General features: G+C 38.9%; 1 protein-coding gene across 1 annotated transcript in view; it reads left to right on the forward strand.

Moving 5' to 3' along the window:
* The window catches only part of LCT (lactase), a 39,649-nt gene that overhangs the window by 1,926 nt on the left and 14,266 nt on the right, over window positions 1-23,457 (forward strand). Inside the window, exons 2-8 of the mRNA XM_089523041.1 lie at window positions 3,975-4,096; window positions 4,651-4,734; window positions 5,648-5,750; window positions 6,227-6,296; window positions 10,697-11,405; window positions 13,920-14,565; window positions 16,843-18,405. Coding sequence (XP_089379167.1) covers window positions 3,975-4,096; window positions 4,651-4,734; window positions 5,648-5,750; window positions 6,227-6,296; window positions 10,697-11,405; window positions 13,920-14,565; window positions 16,843-18,405 — 3,297 coding nt within the window. The remainder of the gene's footprint in view (window positions 1-3,974; window positions 4,097-4,650; window positions 4,735-5,647; window positions 5,751-6,226; window positions 6,297-10,696; window positions 11,406-13,919; window positions 14,566-16,842; window positions 18,406-23,457) is intronic.

The raw sequence follows: 23,457 nt of genomic DNA on the forward strand, positions 1-23,457 counted from the left end.
ACAGTTCCAGTGAGAAAGAAAAATCAGAGGTGTCTCAAGAAACTAGGATGGATGACTAAGGAACTTTCAACCGAGCTAAGTTTGAAATGGAGCATGTATAAAAAATGGAAAAAGGGGGAAATCACGAAAAAGGAATTCAAAGAAATAGCAGGCATGTGTAGGGGTAAAGTCAGAAAAGCTAAAGCGCAGAATGAACTCAGGCTTGCTAGAGAGGTTAAGAACAACAAAAAGGGATTTTTTGGATATGTCCGCAGCAAAAGGAAGAAGAAGGAAACGGTAGGGCCACTGCGTGGAGAAGATGGCAAAATGCTAACAGAGGACAGAGAAAAGGCAGAATTACTCAACACCTTCTTTGCCACAGTCTTCTCAGAAAAGGCAAAGGGTGCTCAACCTGAGGATAATGGAGCAGAGGACAGAATAGGGGAATTTCAGCACAGAATAAGTAAAGAGATATTAGAGGAATACTTTGTTAATCTAAATGAATTTAAGTCTCCAGGACCAGATGAACTACATCCAAGGGTACTAAAAGAACTGGCAAATGTAATATCGGAGCCATATTTGGCAATCATATTTGAAAACTCCTGGAAAACAGGAGAAATCCCAGCAGACTGGAGGAGGGCAAACGTTGTTCCCATCTTCAAAAAGGGGAAAAAAGAGGATCCCAACAATTATCGTCCAGTTAGTCTGACATCAATACCAGGAAAGATTCTGGAGCAGATCATTAAACAGAGAGTCTGTGAACATCTAGAAGGCAATGCCATAATCACCAAAAGTCAACACGGGTTTCAGAGAAACAAGTCATGTCAGACAAATCTAATCTCTTTCTTTGATAAAATTACAAGCTTGGTAGATGAAGGGAATGCTGTGGATATAGTATATCTTGATTTCAGTAAGGCCTTTGACAAGGTTTCCCATGACATTCTTGCAAACAAGCTTGTAAAAGGTGGGACAGACAAGGTAACTGTTAAATGGATCTGTAATTGGTTGACCGGCCGAACCCAAAGGGTGCTCAACAATGGCTCTTTTTCAGCCTAGAGAGAAGTGACCAGTGGGGTCCCACAGGGCTCTGTCCTGGGCCCAGTGCTATTCAACATCTTTATCAATGACCTGGATGACAGAATTGGTAGCATACTTATCAAATTTGCAGATGACACCAAATTAGGAGGAAAAGCTAACAGAGGACAGGATCAAAATTCAAAATGACTTGAATAGACTAGAAAGCTGGACCAAAGCTAACAAAATGAAATTCAACACGGAGAAATGTAAGGTACTGCACTTAGGGCAGAAAAATGAAATGCACAGATATAGGATGGGGGACACCTGGCTGAATGAAACTACATGTGAAAGGGATCTGGGAGTCCAAGTAGACCACAAGTTTGAACATGAGTGAACAGTGCGATGCAGCAGCTAAAAAGGCCAATGCAATTTTAGGCTGCATCAATAAAAGTATGTGTCTAGATTAAGAGAAGTAATAGTGCCACTGTATTCTGCTCTGGTCAGGCCCCACCTGGAATATTGTGTCCAGTTCTGGGCACCACAATTCAAAAAGGACATTGAGAAACTGGAGCGTGTCCAAAGGAGGGCGGCTAAAATGGTGAAAGGTCTGGAAACCTTGCTCTATGAGGAACGACTCAGGGAGCTGGGGATGTTTAGCCTGGAGAAGAGAAGGTTAAGAGGTGATATGATAGCCCTATTTAAATATGTGAAAGGATGTCATATTGAGGAGGGAGCAAGCTTGTTTTCTGCTGCTCCAGAGAACAGGACCCGGAACAATGGATGCAAGCTACAGGAAAAGAGATTCCACCTCAACATTAGGAAGAACTTCCTGACAGTAAGGGCTGTTCGACAGTGGAACACACTCCCTCGGAGTGTAGTGGCGTCTCCTTCCTTGGAGGTCTTTAAGCAGAGGCTGGATGGCCATCTGTTGGGGATGCTTTGATTTGGATTTCCTGCATGGCAGGGGGTTGGACTGGATGGCCCTTGCGGTCTCTTCCAACTCTATGATTCTATGATTCTATTCACACTATGCAATTATAGTGCTGTGTAAATGAGCCCTTGGTCATAATTCTGCTACCCAAAACATTAGCATCCCCTCTTTTTCTATGGGCTGCATGATGTCCTTCCTTAAATCCCTAAAACAGTTTCTTGATCAGCTCTCGTATCTGGCACAAACCTCTAGTTCTTCTCAACCTTATCTGACCAAACAACTCTTACACTATTAAATTATTGTCTTTTCCTTGCTTTACACTCTTTCTTTCCATTTGTCCCAGAAGTTCTTGATGTTGTCCCAGAAGTGCTTGATGCTTTTCTTAAAAATACAGGGGGAAATAGCTAAAAACACACCCTTTCCCCCTGCACGCACATCTGTCCTTAAATCCCACAGTGTGCCCATTAAGACAGCAATGCAAACACTTCATTTTCAGTATATAATAAGAGCTAACGGAAAAACAGGACTAAACACTTGTCCCTATCAGGTGTGGGCAATGAACAGCAAAAACCCAGCAAACTTGATCAAGATTGGTGGGACATGACTGGGAACTGGATTTGACCTTCTCCCTGTTCCCTGAACAAGACTGCTATTTCCCTGTTGCTAATTGCCAGGGAGAAAGGACATACATGCCCTAAAGGCACTAGATCCCACTAGATCTTGGAAGCTAAGCAGGATCAGTCATGGTTAGTCTTTGGCTGGGAGACCATTGCATACTGATTCTGTAGGCTATATTTCAGAGGAGGGCCATAGCAACCCACCTCTTCCCTTGCCTAAGAAAACCCTGTGAAATTCAAGGAGTCTCCATAAATTGACAATGGACTTGCAGGCACATACACACAGTTTCTAGGGATTGTTGCTTTTCTTCCATGCACTTTTTGAGGTTGATGGATTAGTTGTGTAGAAGTGTAGGAGGAGCAGGCCAAGGTTCTCCGGGTCTCAGTTTGACCATTTGCTGTTTGTTTGTTTGTTTGTGTCCCATCCTTCTTCCAGTCTTGGGACTCAACAACATTTATTTATAACACCTTTCCAGCAAAGGGCAGAATATCAAACACATATAATCAAAAATGGACGATAGAACACAACACTGCAAAATCTTAAAATACTAAAGTAATATGCTAATATACTAAAACAAACTCCTTGTCACTTAAGAAAACTTACGCAAAAAAATTACAGATGAAACTTTTAGCGTCAAATGTTCACACAGCCAAAACCATACAAAAGTTCAGATCTAATTAAACTATCTATAGAATTTAAAACAACAAATGTGGACAACAGACCACATTAATAACCCTTTCCTCGTAAGAGTCCATTCCTCAAGGCCAATTGAAACAAAAAAACATCTTCAGTTGCTACTGGAAAGATACTGCATAGGAGACCATTCTAGTCTCTCGAGAAAGACAGATCCAACCAGCAAAAAAAACAGTGGTATCATTACTGGATGTGGTATATATTTTGTCCATCTTTTGTATCTTCTGTTTATATCTTTTTTCTCACCTTATCCTTCTTTATATCTTCTACATCTTCTAATCTTACTAAATTTTAGTAAGCAAGTTAGTTAAAACAGAAAACTGTCTGAAAAGCACCATGTAATAATAATAATAATTTATTTATTTATATTTCCCACCTCTCCCTGTGGATCAAGGCGGGATTACAACCTGATAAAATACACACAATAGTGCAATCAATAAAATACAGACAACAACAATAATTCAGATAAAAAGCTAAAGCTTATCATATTACAACAATAATTAACAATAAAATTGCTCAGTGGTCATAATCATAATCAAAGGGGTGGAGCATAAGAGGGAATAGTTGTCCTATTCCAGATCAGATGGATCAGATGTACACTGATAATAGCCTATAGCCTATAATAGCATAGTAAATGAACAATTAGAGTCTGCCTGTCTACCGAGCAGATAATTTTTTTTTCTTCCACAAGTCAATAATTAGAAGTATTGATTTCTTTTCTTCTTTTGACTTTCAGATGGAAAAATGTCTATTTCATTAGATGTTCATGATGATGCTGTGCTGGTGCCATCTGGACCTTTCTTGGCTTCAATTCTGGTGATGAATTTAATTTTCTTGGATTCTCCCTACATAAAATGCGTATTTGCCTAGAAAAAGTGAGATCACTTTCATACTGAAGTTTTATTTGGGTTCACTCTGGCCTGAATATAGTGTGACCTTCTCTCCTCCTGAGAAACTTATTGGCAGCTTGTTCAGCCTGTATTTGCAATCTGTATGAAGCTATTGAGCATCTGCCAGGTTGTTGAGCTGTTCTTGGCTTGGCAGGTCATCGGCTGTGTACTTTAGCTGAATCTATAATGAGGTCTTTCCTATTGTTGAGGGAAATAATGGATCGTTTGGATTAAAATTCATGGAACAAATACAAGACACTGTAAAGCTGATGTGAGAAAGCTACATACGAATGTGCATGCACACACAGACAATTTGCTCTGGCTGACAGGCTGCCTTTTTGGGGTGGTCTGTCCTAGGCTAAAGAAAATGTATTTAAAAATAGATACAGACCTGTATGTTTGACTCCTGGTGTGTGAGTACTCTTGTGTTATATCCATTTCTGACTATTTGAAAAGTATACGCAACAATGATTAGAAATATCATGATCACTCTGTAGTAATGCTCTGGGGTTTCCTTTCCAGGACTCTCTAGATTTTCTCTCTCTCAACCTACACTACAACTGTAAAAAGGAAGCCAGTTTTGAACAGATGCTGAATGATCTACAGGTAATTCTGAGAGTTGCATCAAGTTATTTTGCAGTGTTCTGTAGATGCATTTGAGGAGTGTTTTACAAATGCAACATCTCTTGTATCCATTTAGAGTTTACCAAATTGATTGTCATTTGTGGGTAGGTAATTGGGATTGCACATGTAAACATGAATTTCTAGAAAGAAATTATATACCTAAAAATGAATTCTATGAAAAGACAGATAACAGAAAGCCTATGAAATCTATATAATCATTACACAGTGAATTACATCCAGTCTCTACTTGTTTTGTTGGACCCACTATGTTCAGTTCAGGGGCCACTTTCTGGGTCCCAATTGTAGGGGGAAAGTGGGATATAATTTCAAATATCGTTATTAGTTTTTTGTGGGGTTTTTTGGGCTATGTGGCCATGTTCTAGAAGAGTTTTTTCCTGATGTTTCGCCAGCATCTGCATCTGGCATCTTCAGAGAAGCATTCTGCCAGTGAGCTCTAATGCTATACTATACCATTAGAATATGGTACAGAGTTGGGTTTGCTGTGCAGTAACTGTGGATAAGATCAGAGCTGTAGCTTGACCTTTTGCAATAGATGTTGTGATGGTCCACCTTTCCACTGACCAAACACAGTTTCAGTCTGAGTTACCTGATGCCTTGCATAGAATTTCCTTCTACCTAGGAAGACAGTTCCCCCCCCCCCCATACCAGAATAGCCAGCTGCATTTTCTAGAACATCTCACAATTCGTAATGACAATTACACCATCATCTTTTACATCATCTTGTTCCATCTCAAACCAGCCTTTTTGACTTAATGATATTATACAGCTAACAGATTATACAGGTAAATAACAGCTTCCAAGAGACTATATACAGCATTGATAGTTGCCCTTGAGAGAATTTATTTCAACTCTGCACATTTTTTTTTATTTACAGCCTGTCACAAATGGTTTGGACATTTTGTTGTTTTGTCTAAATTTCCATGAATGTTCTTCCACACAAGAAAATCTACTTACAAATGTGGCTTCCATTTTTGGAGGTAAGTGTCTTCTAGAAGGAGACACTGTGGTCTTGTGGTTTATGTCCATAAGACTTGGGGGACAAATAAACTGCAATAAAAACTATGCTGTGGTCCAAGACAAACTTGCTACTAAGTTTACTCAGGATTGAATTTATGAGAAGGCAGAATGAGCTGGTTGCCTCAGGCAGTAGAAACTGGGTGGCACAGAGCAATAGTGAGGTCTCACAAAGATAATGCTGTGTGTGCACCATGTGGTGCCCTATGGCCCCATAAGGTAGGATAGAAGATGTTATAACACTGTCAACAGTGCAGTAAGATGCAGTCCAGTCAGTTTCCATAAATGCAATAATGAAGGTGAAGAGAGTTGGGGAATGTTTAAGGCCATTTTAAGGAGGTGGGATTCCACTAAAAAGGGACTGCTGCTGGGCTTGCATGTCTTCTATTATGCATGTAATGTATCCTCATACCCACTGACTCCCACCCTTTTTTTCCAGCCATATATGAAGGCCAAGCACAGGCAATAGGATATGATGTAAATTTCGTCTTGGATAACTCACCCATTGGGTATGTTGCTAATTGTTTGTTTGGATGGTTTTCTTAAAAGTTAATTTTATTATTTGTTTGTTTGTTTGTTTGTTTGTTTTGATGTGTGATACTTTATACAAGCATTTTACTCTGCTATTGCCTTGCTTTATTTATGAAATGTCACAGAGGCTCTAGACAAGGACCATCTCAACACTGGATATTTATAGCAATTTCATACCTCTTCAGTTGTCATGGATCCATCCTACAGAATCCTTAATTTGACTGAGATACTTAGAATTCTTTAGCCTATACTCTATAGAGTATATACTATACTCTTTCAGACTGTACTCTGTACCATATTCTAATGGTATAGTATAGCATTAGAGCTCACTGTCAGAGAATCCTAAATCCTTCAAGTACAGATCCCAAGATTTCATAGGATGGAGTTATGGCAGTTAAAGTGGGGTATCAAAAAACTAAAATTGTGTAGTATGTAAATTAAAATTGTAGTAAACTTCTGTAGCTCTAAGTTGTGTTCCATTTATAATTCCCCTCGATTCTCCCACTGCTGCTTCTATCTTTCTTTCTTTTTCTTATCACCCAAAATTAATTAAAGAGTGGAAAGTGCTACGAACTGTCCATTGGGAAGCACTTAGTCCTCTGGAAGTAATCTAGAGTAAATTTGTAAATAAATAGGAATAAACCTCATTATGAACAATGGGTTTTTCAGGCATAGAAATGGGGGCATTTTGAATGGCTTTTTATAATTACATACCAGCATAAAAACATTTATTTGGTACTATTTTAAGAAATTGTTATGAAATGGAGTGAACCCAGTTCTGTAATCTCAGGATTCATGTGTAATGTAGTAAATATAAAATATTTTTGAACAGATCTAGGGACATTCAGAAAGTAGTAAATGATGGAGAATTAGCTCCATTAATAATTACCCTGAAATTGTGAGCCTTAAATTCTCTTCTCTTGTGTTCCCATTAGGATGTGGTACGAATAATAATAATAATAATAATAATAATAATAATAATAATAATTTATATCCTGCCTCTCCCTACAAAACTGCCAAAATCTTGTTTCCCCCTGGTCCAGACGCACATCATTTTAGTGATGCATGGAAATTTACTTTATTATTTCCTATGTGTCCCCACCCCAGCATTTCTCTCCCCACCAACCACTTAAACTTGTGTGGGGAGTAACAACTTGGCTATGCTGATATCTTAGCTTTATGATAACGGCGGCAACTTGGAAAAAGAACATAGGCGAGCAGTCTTGTGGTGTCTGCCACTCTGTTAATATTTTGTGTGTTCGAGCTTTGCATCCTATAACCAAGATGGATTCCACTTAGTCCATCTAATTTATTGAAATAGCAATGTCAAAGATAATTTGTTACCACAATGAATATGACACTCCAGCTCAAAAGGCCCAGTTGAAAAGAGTTCCACAACACATACTGTATATGCTTGGCTATAGTTGACCTCATGTATAAGTTGAGGGAAGGCTTTAGGGCCAAAATTATGGATGTTGATATGACCTATGGATACATCAATGGTAAAACAAGTCAAGGGCATGTAACAAAGAATGTAAAAGACGAAGCAAAGGAAAATGATGCCCAAGAATTTACAAAATTCCTGCAGGCACAACTGTTTCTGCTCACACTAAAGGCTGGATGGATAAGAAAGTTGAGGGGGATAGGAGCTTCTTTTAGGTGCTTCAAGAAAGGATTAAGCTCTCACCTTTCACCAGGGGATGGTTCTTTTTTAATAAGACTTCAGGTACAGTATTTACATTGACCTGTGAAAAAGTGGACCAGGGTCTTGGGGGTCAATAGACTTACACATGAGTATATGCAGTATGTCAGATGATCTGTGGTTGTATTGTTTTGTTCAACAGCTTGTTGCTTTAATGGATTACACATATTCAACACAGCTGTATATGCAGAAATTTCCTTTTAAAAATGTCTAGATTTATACATGAGTATATGCAGTATATCAGGTTATCTATGATTGTATTGTTTTGTTCAACAATTCTTTGCCTTAATAGATTAAATTTGTCCCTCCATATTCTCTAGGGTTAGGGGCACAAGACCCCCATGAATATGGAAAATCCGCAAATAACAAAAACACCATGTTTTTAACTGAGAGGACACCTCTCTAGGAATCTCTAGGTCCTCCAATGCAACTCTGTGGTCAATGTCCAACAGATACTGACCATAGAACTGCACTGGAGGAGCTACAAATGGCAAGTGGAGTATTCTCTTTAGGAGTCTCTAGTTAAAGTTCACCATAGAGTTGCACTGGAGGGCCTGGATATTCCTAGAGAGAACATATTAATAAAATCCGTGAATAATCAAATCCGCAAATATCAAAGCCGCTAATATGGAGGGATGAGTGTACATGTTTTCAACACAGTAATATATGCAGAAATTTCCTTTAAAAAAAAGTGGATGATGGAAACAATGAACCTTTACAAAGTTGTAATTAACTCCCTTTTCCCCCCACACTTAACAACAGGGGAGATAGTTTCTGATCATTGTACATGAGTTCATGTGTCCTCAGCTTTCATGAGAGTTCCTCCATCTTCTGAAAGTGTCCACAGATTCTCATTTCAGCGGGACCATCTTCAGTGCAGGACATCTGAGCAAAATTTCAACATTGTTTTTTGGTGGCTGCAGTCTATTCTCATTTTCACTGATATAAGAAATAAACAGCTACTGATCCTCTATACATTTGTCTGTTTTGATTTGTCTTCTTAGTAATCGGATTTTGTAAGATAGCTTTAAGATGTGTGAACCAAGAATGAAATGTCCAACCAAGAATGAAAGGTCAGCCCCTTTAAATCTCTCCAGTTTTTAGCTATTTCTAATCTTCCCAACTCAACAACTTAGAAATTAAGCTTCCATGGTGGAATTTTTATTTGCCATCTATGTGCCACTTTAATACACATTCCTTTGCTTTCCTGTAGATCAGTTGAAATAGTGGTGAAGACCATATATGCTGTCATTGAGAAGGAAGGGTTTTAATGGCTAAATTAAACCTCAAGCCCCTTTTATTACACTGTACTGTCCAAAGCAGAAATCTGTGAGGTCTTTATGCAGGTCTGAAATCCAGCCTCTCTACATCTGCACTGAAATTTGAATTCAGTTAATTTCTAGGGAGTGGGTGCTGAAATACATTATTAACAAAACATATCAGCAAATTGCAAAACCAGGATTTCCTAATTTCCCTGGTTTTGTTTGCAATTGTTCTTGTGAAAGCACAAGAACATCCTTTAAGACAAAGGTCCCCGATTTGAAATCATTCCACATGTCCCCATCGCCTAAATGGTTTGATTTTATCACTTTGTTGGTGAAGCAACATGTTATACTTGGGAGAAGGCAATTGGAGGCAGCACTTTTCTGAATAAAACTCCACACACTTAACATTTAAACTGTAAATAAGTTATTAATTTTGACAACCAATTATGTGGAATGTGAAAGAAATAGTAAGAAGTTATGAAGGATATCGCCGACCCTATTTTCTATTTCTACCCATTTTTGAGATCCAGTGGTAAGATCATTACTATTATTCATACCCTACTAAAGTAATGTTTCTTGTATTAGAAAAGCTGTATCAAGCTGATTTATTGACTGATTTTGTTGTATTTGGAGAGAGTGATCCTCTCATGCTACTGGTTAAACTGGTTACTAATTACGTTCCCTCCTTATGCACATAGTTTTTGTAATAGTTTTGAAATATCCTCCTGAACCAGAAAAAAAGAGCAATTCTCAACTATGATAAACATGGCAAACACATAAGATCAAGCCAACAAAGCATCAACTATAGGATATCAGTATGCAAAAGGATCCTGTAGCCCCTTTGAGAATAACTGGGTGAAAGAAATTGTGGTATAAGCTTTCGTAGACTTGATCTGCTTCCTCAGATGAATGGCCATGCATCCGAGGAAGTAGACCAAGTCTACGAAAGCTTATGCTACAACTTCTTTTACAAGTTAGTCTTAAAAGTGCTGCAAGATCCCTTTGTATATTGATATTCCAGAATCCTGACTAATATGGCTATGTCTCTGAATTCTACCCCCTATATGATATCAGTAATGGGTTTTATTGATATGACAAGTATCATTCTAGTAGATATCTCATTAGGCTAGCAAGCTTTATACATACAAGCATGACTTACAAGACCGTTAGCTTACTTGTATGCATTAAAATCCTTAAACTAAATATTATTTTGATCTACATTTGGGACTGTAGTGTTTTTGAGACGTTGAATGTTGAACATTTGGATATCAAACTCAGCACATCCACAATATATAAAATAGCTGAATCACAGAATGATTTTCCTTCTTTTCTTACGTAAGTAGAAATGTAATTACAATGAAAGTTGAATTAACAGAGATCTTCTCATAACACCATCTTCTTCCCTTTCAAGCTCCTACACAGATAATCTAGCCATTCATCCCATGCCAGATGTGGTAATGACATCAGCTATCAGCCCATTTTCATCCTATCAAACAACCTGGGAAGCATTTGCTAATCAGTCTGAATCAGAGAGAGATGCTTTTTTGTTGGGTGTTTTCCCTAGTGGTTTTCTCTGGGGTACCTCAACAGGATCTTTCCGTATTGAAGGTGCATGGGCAGAGGATGGAAAAGGAGAGAGCATTTGGGACCGATACGGGCATCAAGGCCATGTCTACAGGAAACAAACAGCTGATGTGGCATGTGACAGCTACCACAAGATAGAGTATGATGTCTACTTACTCAGAGGCCTTAGGCCAAAGATTTATAAATTTTCTATATCATGGCCTAGGATTTTTGCTGATGGGACTAAGAACAGCTTGAATCCTCAAGGAGTTAGTTACTACAACAAACTCATAGACAGCTTGCTGGAGTCTAATGTTGAACCCATGGTGACCTTGTTTCATTGGGACCTGCCACAAACTCTGCAGGATCTTGGTGGTTGGCAAAATGAGAGTATTATAAGTGCCTTTGTAGACTATGCATCTTTCTGCTTTGGAACTTTTGGTGATCGGGTTAAATTCTGGATCACCTTCCATGAACCTTGGGTCATTAGCTATGCTGGCTATGGCACTGGACAGCATCCACCAGGAATTGTTGATCCAGGGATGGCATCCTATCAGGTATGAACAACAAGCAGCTTGACTTAATTGCAGGACTTTACCATCGTTTATGTGCTGTATTGGGTGTGCAAATGATAGCCGGTTGCATTCTAAACTGACATAGCTCTTTTCTCTGCACACTGCAGGAACAGTTATTGCAGATACCGAGTCGGATTACCAGAAGGGAGACACTGGGGAAATAAATCTTGAGTTAAAGGGAGGTAAACATTGAGGTCAAACTACCATGTTCTAATCTGTAACAACATAAACCTGCTACAGGCTTGCAAGCATTAATTACTTAGTGACCTTTGACTGGTTCACTGTTTGCATTAAGGCCTCAGAGCATTCGAAATAAATCAACATGAGAATGAAAAAAAATCTACATCCACTCTGTGTATTGAAAATGGCTCTGTTTGGCTTTCTCATCCAAACTAACACAATTCCCATGACACATTTTGGATCATAGATGGCGACTTGTGGTCTTCTAGATATTGTTGGGCTGCATGTCCCATCAGACCTGGCTAATGAATAAGGCTCAAAAGATTTGCAATCTAGCAACATCTGGAAACCCCAAATTATTTATCCTTTCAAATTATTTTCTCAGGTGACATGGAAAAAGTTACCCATGGTTCCTTTTCCTGCCACTTGACTTCTTTCCATACCAGAAAGTGTCCCACACAGATGCTGAAGCAACACTAACACAGAAGGAGTTGCAAAGTAGAATAGGCTGCTCCTATATGTTTGTCTAAATTACCAAAAAGCCTAAGAAAGTACCACAGTATAATGTGAGCCATACTGTCATAGTTCCCATGCTATGGAGTTTTAATACTGGAATAAATTCTCAAGAGTATTTTTGTTGCTCCTGATATGGACCACTCCATATTTGACAGTCTATAAGTTTACTAAATTCTATAGTCTGCCTGTTCAAATAAACAACTGAAAACATTTCTAAAATTAGGCTCTGTAGAGGAGATACATCTCTTTTTAGAACTTCTGGGCATAGTGCCATAAAATAGTGTGTCCTTTCAGAATACCTGGGCTGGAGGAAAGTTTGTAAACACAAGGAACAGAAGAATCCCATCTGGATCTTATGCTTTAAGCACAAGGGCCATTGAAAAGATGCTTACATTTTGCAAAGACTTCTCAAGTGCAGACAGCTTCTATAATGCAAGTTATAAAATAGAGCCTATAAGAAAGTGGTAGCATGAATCCAAGTGGCACATCAGACCCTTCTGGAAGATTTAATTCTGAGGATTTAGAAACCACTCATCAAAACAGGTAATAATCAAGATGGCTTTAAGAGAGAGCCTCAGGTGGTTATATTTTATTTCTAACAAATCCCTTACAGCCAGCCATCATATGTATCACTGTGATGCCATGAAATTGCTAGATGGGTGGTTTTTGAATACGTGCAGCACTATGATCGTCTGTTGACTGTCTTAGAACAGCCTGCTCCAGCAATGATTTCTGCCATGCTGGGAGCACATTCTGTTACCAGTGACTTGGAATGTATGTTGACTTTGTTGAGCTTTTGACTGGGACTATTCTACCTTTGAAATGGAGAGCCTAGTATATGGCTCTACTTTTATTCCTTTTTAAATTCCTTGTCCACAATAACAGCAAGGACCAGGGCCACTGCTGGTGTGGCCTTTGGAGCTTAATTTAATAATCCAAAAATCCTCCTTTTCAAAAGATCTGAAGAGAGGATTTTGTGCAGTGACCCCTATCTTCATCAGTCATCCTCTGTATGATATTTTAAAAACAGTTTTGTTTGATGAAGGAACCAAAAGGGATCACCAAGTTTTTTTCTGTATTATTTGTTAGCCTAATAAAATTATTATATCACATCGTCCCTAGGATTTATCTTGTGGCCAGCCCAGCTAACCTCCTGCCATTAGTCTTAGTTGCCCATGTTGGAATGATCTGACTTCCAAAGGAGGGGTTGGAGTGATCTTTACTGGATTATCCCAGAAGCCTATGTTGATACTACTAAAAGTAACTCCAGTAGCACTTTCACCAAACCAGATAGCTTTTGGAATATTGTCAAATAATCATCAGTGATAGCCTACTTTTCCAGAAGTGGGTCTGGTTGCAGCATCTTAGCTTCCTCAGATCCAAAATGACTCAAGAAGCTTCTTTACTTATTTGTTGCTTCCATTTAACTCACTCAGGATTTTTACTGTGTAATTAGGTAGAAATATGTGACCCTTGAATATAAATTGAATGTCAGGAGGAATGTTTACAAATTGTGTGCTTGTCTAAACCATCTAGTTGAGGGCTGAGAAACATGTGGACATTCGTGGACCACAACTGCTATCAGTGGCTGGTGGGAATTCCAGTCCACCAAGTTCTGGAGAGTCACAATTCCCCAACCCCAACCTAGTCCTATTCTGGAGCCTCCATGCCTCATATGGAAACAGCTATCCAAACTTCAGTCCCAGACCTTCAGTCAGGGATATTTTATAGACAACATATGTCCTTTGGCCCTGAGCTATATTCAGTGGAGTGACATGTATTTTTCTTTGTTTCCAAAAGGTAGCTCATGTTATTCTCAAGGCTCATGCCCAAGCTTGGCACGTTTATGACATTCAATACCGTCCCACGCAGCATGGAAAGGTGGGGATACTCTTGAATTCTGATTGGGCTGAACCAAAGACTGCAGGAAATGTTGAGGATATGAAAGCAGCAGAGCGCTACTTGCATTTCATGTTGGGCTGGTTTGCTCACCCCATCTTTGTTAATGGTGATTACCCAGATATCCTGAAATCCCAGATTGAGCACATGAACCAGCAATGTTCTCCTCAAATTGCCAAACTGCCTGTGTTCACTGAAGACGAAAAGAAGTTGGTGAATGGGACAGCTGACTTCTTTGGCCTTTCGCATTACACTTCCAGGCTCATCACTGCTTCAGCTAATCTCACCTGTATTCCAAGCTATGAGAATATTGGAGGCTTTTCCCCACAGGTAGATCCTACTTGGCCACAGACAGCTGCACCTTGGATCTACGTGGTGCCCTGGGGACTGAGGAGACTGCTCCTATTCGTGTCCAAAGAATATACAGGAGCAAGGATCCCAATCTATATAGCAGAGAACGGTGCACCAGTGGATGATGGAAGTGATTTTATCAATGATACAATGAGAATAAATTACTACCGCCTCTACATCAACGAAGCTTTAAAAGGTATAAAGAGGTTTTTTTTAAAAAAACTGGGCCAGGCATAGAAATTAATCATTCAGGAGTGTATAATATTAACTAGTGAGAGTTGTAGCAAGTTACCTAGCCTATTTCCCATCCAAAGGCAATATTGTCCAAGATTTACCACTTCTCCATCAAGCTCCAGCATAAGAGTACATTGCAAAGAAGTGTTCACCATGTGGAGTGGAAGGCAAAAGCAAACTTATATCATGGTGTGTTTTTTTATGTGTTATAACTGACTAGATTATTTTTGCCTGGCCTGTTGAAATAAATGTTATTTTTAAAAAAAATGTTGAAATAAGGTTACAGTTTTGTAACCCCATGGTTGGATGCCTCATTGTGACTTCAGAGGAAGGGACTCATGTCAGCAGCAGTGAAACTGGGTGGCATGAAAAGATGGTGTGTAAACAGCCACCGAGCATCACTCTGCTGTGCTCCAGATTATTCTGGAAAATCTGGAGCAAAAGATAACTCTTTTTAATGAACAGGGATGGCCTGGATTTGATATGAAACTGGCCTAATGTCCTGAAGACAGTCTGCTATAAAGCCCTATTTGGTTTAGGTCTTCAGGCCTCATGACCTAAAGACAATCTGCTATAAAGCCCCATTAGGTTTATCTAAAGCCCTGTCTGTCCACAAGAGCCTGCCAAAGTATTACAATATTTGGGGAAGCCCTTTCTCTCAGTCCCATCACCCTCACAGGCTCATCTGGTAAGAACATGGCAGAGAGAGCCATCCTGGTATATTCTCCTAGGCCTTGGAAATCACACCCATGGGGAGTTTGGTTGTCTCTTTGCCCTTTTTCCAAGGGCAAGCAAAGACCTTTTTACCTATGCAAGCCTTGAGCCCGTAACTTGCAGCAGAATAATCTTTAAAAGTGTGCTGTGATTTTATCTTTTCCCCATGTTTTAAATGTGTTCAGCCATTCTGAATTAATGTTTTAAATGGATTGTTTCACTCTTTCTTTTTTAAAGCTTTGGTACCACATACTGTTTTGGATCCATTATGTTTCAGCTTGTATTCTAAGCTGCTTAGGGTCCCATGTTGGGAGGAAGATGGAATATAAATTAAATAAGAAAATTAATAACAAATAACAAATAATAAATTCAAATATAATTTGTAAAAGTTACATAATTTGAATAAATCAAGTCAAATTACATAGTTTGTTTACCTTGGTTGGCTTGGTAAATAAGGGCTGGCTGGCTGGATGAGCGGACAGATGGATTTAATTACTGCGTCTTGTCATAGCTGCTTAGAATAAATGTGTGAATCATGAAGCCTTTCCAGAACTCCCAGTAGTCTTCACCATAGGCTATGCATGCAAAGGCTGCTGGGACTTGGAAGTCCAATAATATCTGAAGGGTATAATGGTTCCTACCCCTCATTTAAAAAATACAGCTCTTAAATCTTTTATCTTCCTCTCCAGTATCAAGGGCGGGGGGCACTGATGGGGAAACCCATAGAAAGCTTGACACAGAAAGAAATGTTGGCAGCCACCACTAAAAAAGCCAGGTAACTCATGTTTTTCACGAGTTAGAGATCATTTTGCCATAAGCAAAGTAGCTCAGTGGCTGCCTAACTGGTGGCAATGGAATGCTTGCACACACTGAGATGCTAGTTCATATCTGCATCTTGGTCACTTGGCCCTCATATAATTATGGTGATCTTATGACCAAATGCCATCTCACTTCAGATCACCTGAAATGCAAGAGTTTTTCTTTAAAACAGTTAATGCATATGTTCTACTGTGAATAAAGTACAGCCTCATCAAATATTGATTATGTTTGATGGTACTGTGTGCCTTCAAGTCATTGCTGACTTGTGGCAACCCAAAGAAATGTATCATGGGTTCTTACTGGTAAGATTTGTTCAGAGGTGGGTTTGCCTTTACCTTTCTCCGAGGCTGAGAAAATGTGTCTTGCCCAAGGTCACATAATGGGTTTTCATGGCTGAACGGGGATTCAAACTCTGGTCTTCAGTCATCCAATGCTCAAACCACTACACTACATACAAGTGAGCAATTTCCCTTTCCTTAGTTTTGGATGAATGAACTGATAAATTGTCAACACAGCAGTATCCCTTTTATTGTATTTTGAATTAGATCGTATCTTGAATGTGAAAATAAATAATTGAATTAGTTTACACTGATACAGTCCAACATGTTGACAGTGTGCAAATTGTTGTCATTGCATTCATGGAAGTGGAGCTGAGTTACGGTTATTATGAAAATGTAACTAAATTTTCTCTTCTTCATTGTGGCAGCTGTGAAGTTGGATGCTGTTGATGTTCAGTCGTATATTGCCCGCTCTTTGATTGATGGCTTTGAAGGTGCAGCAGGATACAGTCAAAGGTTTGGCCTTCACTATGTGAATTTTGAAGATGCAAACAGACAGCGGAGCCCAAAGGAATCTGCATATTTCTTCTCCACTGTTATTGAAAATAATGGCTTTCCTGCTATGGTCACAAATAAAAATCTTCAGCCTCTCAAAGAAGATGTTTCTATGCCCACAAGGTTGCCTGGTTTACCAGCCTCTGAAGTTCCCTCAAAGGCAAAAGTGGTTTGGGAAAAATTTTCAAAGCAGTCTGATCTGGAAAGAGATATGTACTTCTACGGTACTTTCCCAGAAGATTTTCTATGGGGTGTCTCCACTTCTGCCTACCAGATTGAAGGAGGCTGGAATGCAGATGGGAAGGGGCCTAGCATATGGGATACTTTTACTCACGTTCCTGGGAATATTAAAAATAATGATACAGGAGACATAGCTTGTGATAGCTACAATAAAGCTGATGAAGATCTTTATTTACTGAGAGCTTTAAGGGTGAACAGCTATCGCTTCTCCCTTTCATGGCCTCGAATTTTTCCAGATGGAAGAAACCATTCCATAAATACTCATGGTGTTGACTATTATAACCAGTTGATTGATGGCTTACTGGCCCAAAATATTACTCCAATGGTCACTCTCTACCACTGGGATCTGCCCCAAGCTCTGCAAGATATTGGTGGCTGGCTGAACCCTGAGCTGGTTGAATTATTTGATAGTTATGCAGACTTTTGCTTTCAGACCTTTGGAGACAGGGTCAAGTTCTGGGTTACTTTCAATGAGCCTATCGCAATTTCTTCCTTAAGTTATGATTTGGCACTGTTCCCACCAAATTTCAAAGATGATCCAGGTTACGCACCCTATAAGGTTACCCACATAATACTGAAGGCTCATGCTAGAGCTTACCACACATATGACCAGAAATATAGAGCAAAGCAGAAAGGTGTTGTTTCTTTGAGTCTCAATGTGGATTGGGTTGAGCCAAAGACATTGACTGACCCCCGAAATGTAGAAGCAGCCGATCGTTACCTGCAGTTTATGGGAGGGTGGTTTGCGCATCCTGTTTTTAAAAATGGGGATTACCCGGATGCCATGAAATGGAAAGTTGGAAACCGAAGTGAACTACAGAAACTACCATCTTCCCGGCTTCCAGTATTCACAGAAGAAGAAAGAGAATATATCAGGGGCACAGCTGATGTCTTTTGCCTAAACTATTACACTACCAAAATCATAAAACACAGGACCACCAAGCTGAGACCATACTCCTATGAGGATGACCAAGAACGGCTGTTGGAGACTGACCCTTCCTGGCCTATCTCAGCAATAGACAATATGCGAGCAGTGCCCTGGGGGCTGCGGAGGTTGCTAAACTGGATCAAAGAGGAATATGGCAACCCTCCCATTTACATTACTGAGAATGGGGTTGGGTTAAAAACCAAATCTGAAGTTGATGATACCAGCAAGATCTTTTTCTATAAAACCCACATTGATGAAATTTTGAAAGGTAAGATACTGTGCTAGAAGATCTAGTCCCTCCATTGTCTAGTTGAACAATGTAATCACCTGAACAAGGTTTAGTTTTAAATAAAGCTGAAAGAGTAATTACCAAAGAAGAGAGTAATTACCAAAACCTGTGCTGAATTGCACTAGTGTGACTTTGAGAGAAATACTAATTTGGTACAAGATACACAGTTAGAAAGCGCCTGCAAGTTGCTGAAGGCTCAAATCCAAGTGTTAGTCCACTGTAGTAAGCCAATTGAATCAACGAGACTTGCATACCTACTAAAGAAGTCCTGTTCATTCAATAGTTGATATTAAGGGTAGGATTTTAGCTCTGGGTGCCTCCTTCTGATCTCTCTCTGGAGGCAGCATCTGTTAAAGTTCTCACTATTCTGAAATAATTTCCCACCTTCTTAGATCTCCCTCAGCACACAGAATTTGGCTCGACATGTGAAACCATGGAAGTTCCTAGCAATAAACCTTAACTGTTTCTGCGTCTTCCATTACACTAATAATTCAGTCAACTTCAGCCCTTTTGAAACACAGCACAATGCTAAAATTATGATGTTGAAATATGCACTGAAATTTCAGATAGATATACTGCAGTCTATTTTGAATTCGTTATCGTAGACTTGAACTTTATTAAACATAATATTTCATCTTTCATAATGCCAAACAATTTTGTAAGGGTTTTAGTAAGAACTGTGATTTGGGGGCTTGCTGTCATCTGTGAAAAGGCATAAGTATGGACTTGGAGATTGAAACAGAATACTTTGTAACTCCCACGCATACAACACAACCCCTATTTCACTGGGGGATTAATGACTGTTTCTTTATTACTGTAACTGTATGCAAGTTGAGTTGAGAGTAAATTTCACTGAAATCTAGCAGATTTACTTCTAAGTAAATCTGTTTAAGACCATCTTTTCAATTCCTATCAGGTAAATCCAGCCTTACCAAAAGTCTTGGGATTTGGCAGGCATTATAGCTGTACTTCCCAGCCTAAATACCAGGCACCAGATCTCATTGATCTTGGCATCTAAGCAGGACTATCCTGAGTTAGTACTTGGATGGGAGACTGCCAATGAATACCAGGTGCTGCAGGATATATTTCAGAGGAAGGATCTGGCAAAACCACCTCTGAGTATTCCTTACTAAAGAAAACTCTGTGAAATTCATGGAGTTGCCATAAGTTGAGAAGCAACTTGAACACAAACACATAGATGTACTTAATGGCATTCCCCCCCCCCCCCAATATCCATACTAAGGTTGCCTGAGTGAAAACTGGAGATGGCTCCTGTACCTTCAACAGCTGAGTAGAAGGAGGACCTTCTACACAACCATTAAAGGTACAGAAGCCATCTCCACCTGTCAAATTTATATATGACATCCCCCCCATGAATTTCCACTACTAGCCACAGCTTTTTATTCAAATTGGAGAGTGGGGTGTTATTATTATTTCTTGGGGGTTTCCAGTAAAAATTGGTGTAAATGTAACAAGTCTATGTCAAGTTTTTCTAGGTTTTGGGTAGGTCCACTGATGATGTTTTGATCAGCTGTCATTTACAAAACTTTAATACAATCCATTTACGGCAGCAATTGGCCAGGATAATATGGCAATCAGCCCTAAATTTAGATATCTCTAAAGCCACATGGAAATACAATTGTGGTGATGGTCATCTCCTTCTCTGTTTATACCCTGCCTTTCCCATAACAAAAACTTGAGGTGGCTTTTGAATTAAAATGTTTATAATACTGTACTGAACATTTCTTTTCTTCAGAGTTATGGTACTATAGTGATACAGATTTACCATTTTAGTTCTATAATGACAGAGAGGGAGAAAGCAAAAAGTAAAGGGGCATTATTGTTTTGTTTTAGTTCCCTCACCCCTACTAAGTGTGAAAATAATTCACCCACTTCTTTGGGTATTGGGGGCACCAAGAAAACAAACAAAATATGTTATTTCCTTTTTTTAATTGAATATTTTGTTTGTTTTGTAACAATAATATAAACAATACAAAAATAACAAAAGACCTTGAAGATTCATATAAAAACTGCAAAATAACAATCTGAGTAGAGGTCGTATCAGTCGACAAGATTCTCAAATCGTCACTCAAGTTTTTCTGGTTGGTGGCTTCAGAGTTAGAGTGTCCTTCCAAAGGGAAATCTGGTGGGCAGGAGCTCCAATGTCAGGGGAGTTATTAATGTAGTCTATATGAATTGACCAGTCTTCAAAAAAGGTGTACGGTTTCCTTTGTCCATTACAGAGTTTCAGAAAGTTTTTCCATTAACCTAGCGTCCCAAACCTTTGTCCACCAGTCAGCTATTTGTACATTCCCTGTTTTCCAGTTTCTTGTCATTACATTCCTAGCTGCTGCAATAAGAAAAGTGATGAGCTTGCAATGTTTTAGCTGACTGTTTTCTTTACAGTAGATGGACAACAACAACAAAAGGCCTGGACAAAAAGTTACATTTTGTTTTACAATAGAGGAAATTTGAGCTAGTATAACATTCCAAAAGTTTTTGATTTTAGGATAGTTCAGCCACAGCTGCTCAAAGGAGCCAACAGTGTCACAGCCTCTCCAGCATTTTGGTGAGGCATTCTTTATCATCTGACATAATCTTACAGGAGGCAGGTACCATTTATATATTAATTTTAGAGTTGCCTCTTTTGATAATGCTGATCTTGATTTATATGTAGGTAAGGTCCAAATACGTTATCATGTGGCTTCAGAGATATCTAAATTCAGGTCCGATTCCTGGCCGATTGATTGCGGCCATAAATGGATTGTATTAAATTTTTGTAAATGACAGCTGTCTCTCCTTTGTGACCAAACCTCTTTTCCATGCAAAGTGTTTCGTAAAAGGTCATGGGGTGAGGGTAGCTCTCCTTTGACATTGTACGTTGTATTTGCATCCAGTTGTGGCTGATATGTCCCAGATCATTTGCCAAAGTTTCTTCATTTTTTATTTTCCCATGTGTAAATAAATCAGCAAGTCTGTAATTATGACCCTCCTTCCATCCTTTAAATTGGTCTATTTTGTCTATTTCATAAAAATGAGAGTGCAATAAGAATGGGCAGATAAGGGATGGTCTCAGAGCCAATATATGGATCCATTGCTTCCAAATAAGGAGAGAGTTATAAAGAAATGGGTTTTTTATTTCCTTTAAAACACTGTGTGTCTTAAGAGAGAAAAGCAATTTCAGTTTATCTATTCTGTCCAGATCCATCTCCATAGGTACCCAGTGAGCAGAGTCTATTTCCATAATTAATTGGGAGAGTTGGCTTAGCTAGAATGCATGATAATACAAATTAATGTCTGGGATTGCTAGACTCCCTGTGCTTGAGTTGATTTGGGGAACTTAGGACATTTTGTATTAAATATAAAATCTGTAATCATTTTTGGCCAAAGTTTAAATTTGGAAGGGGCTGGTGAGATAGGGATGGACTGAAATAGAAAAAAATAGATGTGGGGTGAGAAACATCTTTATGATAGCAATCCTTCCCGACAAAGAAACATTCAGATGTTTCAATTCCTTTAATTTACCCTTCAACCATTTAATAACAGGGTTGTAGTTCCTGGGTATCAGTTGAGATAGGTTCTTTGTTATAAGGATACCTAGATATGGAAATCCTGAGGGGCATAATTGTGAACTGGTGGTATTTGCCATTATGGTTTGGCCTGCAGCTGAGAAGTTTAAGTATATCATTTTAGATTTTAGGTAATTGATCTTAAGGCCGGAGTATTTTCCAAAGGTGTCTATTGTGTCCTTTATTTCAGGGAAAGATTTTTCAGGGTGTTGTACTGCTAGTAAAATGTCATCTCCATATAGCATTATTTTGTGTTGGGTCTTGTTAATGTGTGAACCTGTTATATTTAGATTTGATCTGATGAGTTCAGCCAGAGGTTTGATATAGATTGCAAGTAGTATGGGTGATAATGGGCAGCCCTGTTTGGTGCCTCTATATAAATTGAATTTCTCAGAGCCCATTCCATTTACTAGCACTGTCACTTCTGAGTGCTTATAAAGGAGTTCTAAAACTGATACGAAGCTATTGCCAAATCCTATTTCTTTTAATATTACGAACAAATAATTCCATTCTATCCAAAGCACCCAAAGAGAAAAGGGCTAAAGATGTTTTTGTTCATGAAGAATGATTTATTAAGGACTCTATGTATTGAATCTGACATTTTCCTACTTGGTGTGAAGCCTGCTTGATCTGGATTGACATAATCTAGGATAAATTTATTCAATCTAGCTGCCATGATGGATGTGAATAGTTTAGCATGTTGATTTAGCAGTGCGATTGGTCTCAATATATGTTCTCAATATATGTTATTTCTCAGGAATTTTCAGGAGGGATTTGATTTGGTTTGGTTTCCCTGCAAACTTTTCCATGCATTGTCATGCTTCTCTTTGTTCCTTTTCCCATGCCACCCCAGGTCTTTTTTCCATACAAGTTTATTCTCTGTATGGTCCCACTACCTCCTCTGTGGCTGAGCTTCCTTTCTTTTGAGGCCATCTTCCTGGGGCCCCATTTCTAAACACACACATCTCTTGTGAAACTTGTGAAAAGGCTTCGGTTTTTCCATCTGCTGCAAATGGCTTTGTTGTGTCTTCTCAGTCCTGTGTGCCATATGAGGCTAGATTCCACTTTGGAAATAAAATGCAACCTACTACATGGTGTCCTGAGGAAATCTTTTTATGATTTCATTGTTAGATGTATGAGAGAGATCAACATTCTGTTTTGAGTTACTTAAGGCTGTAATGGTAAGCATATTTTCCTGGCATTAAATGCCATTCAATACAGTGGGATTTAATTATTTAATTAATATCTTGGCTTTTCCCCTGCAATGTGCTGGATCATGCTACCTATCATTTTATATCATTCTGAAATAAAATTAATAGCATACTTTAGTTTTACATTCTACAAATAGATGTATTTTTTTAGGTTTTAATACACAATCCTATGAATTTTACTTGGAAGCAATTGTCACTGTATTCATTGGCATTTATTCCTGTGTGAATAGGATTATAAGAATTCAGTCTCC

This window comes from Sceloporus occidentalis, unplaced genomic scaffold (genome assembly GCF_023333645.1).
Source record: "Sceloporus occidentalis isolate IW3139 unplaced genomic scaffold, rSceOcc1.0.p SCAF_4, whole genome shotgun sequence".
Taxonomy (NCBI): Eukaryota; Metazoa; Chordata; class Lepidosauria; order Squamata; family Phrynosomatidae; genus Sceloporus; species Sceloporus occidentalis.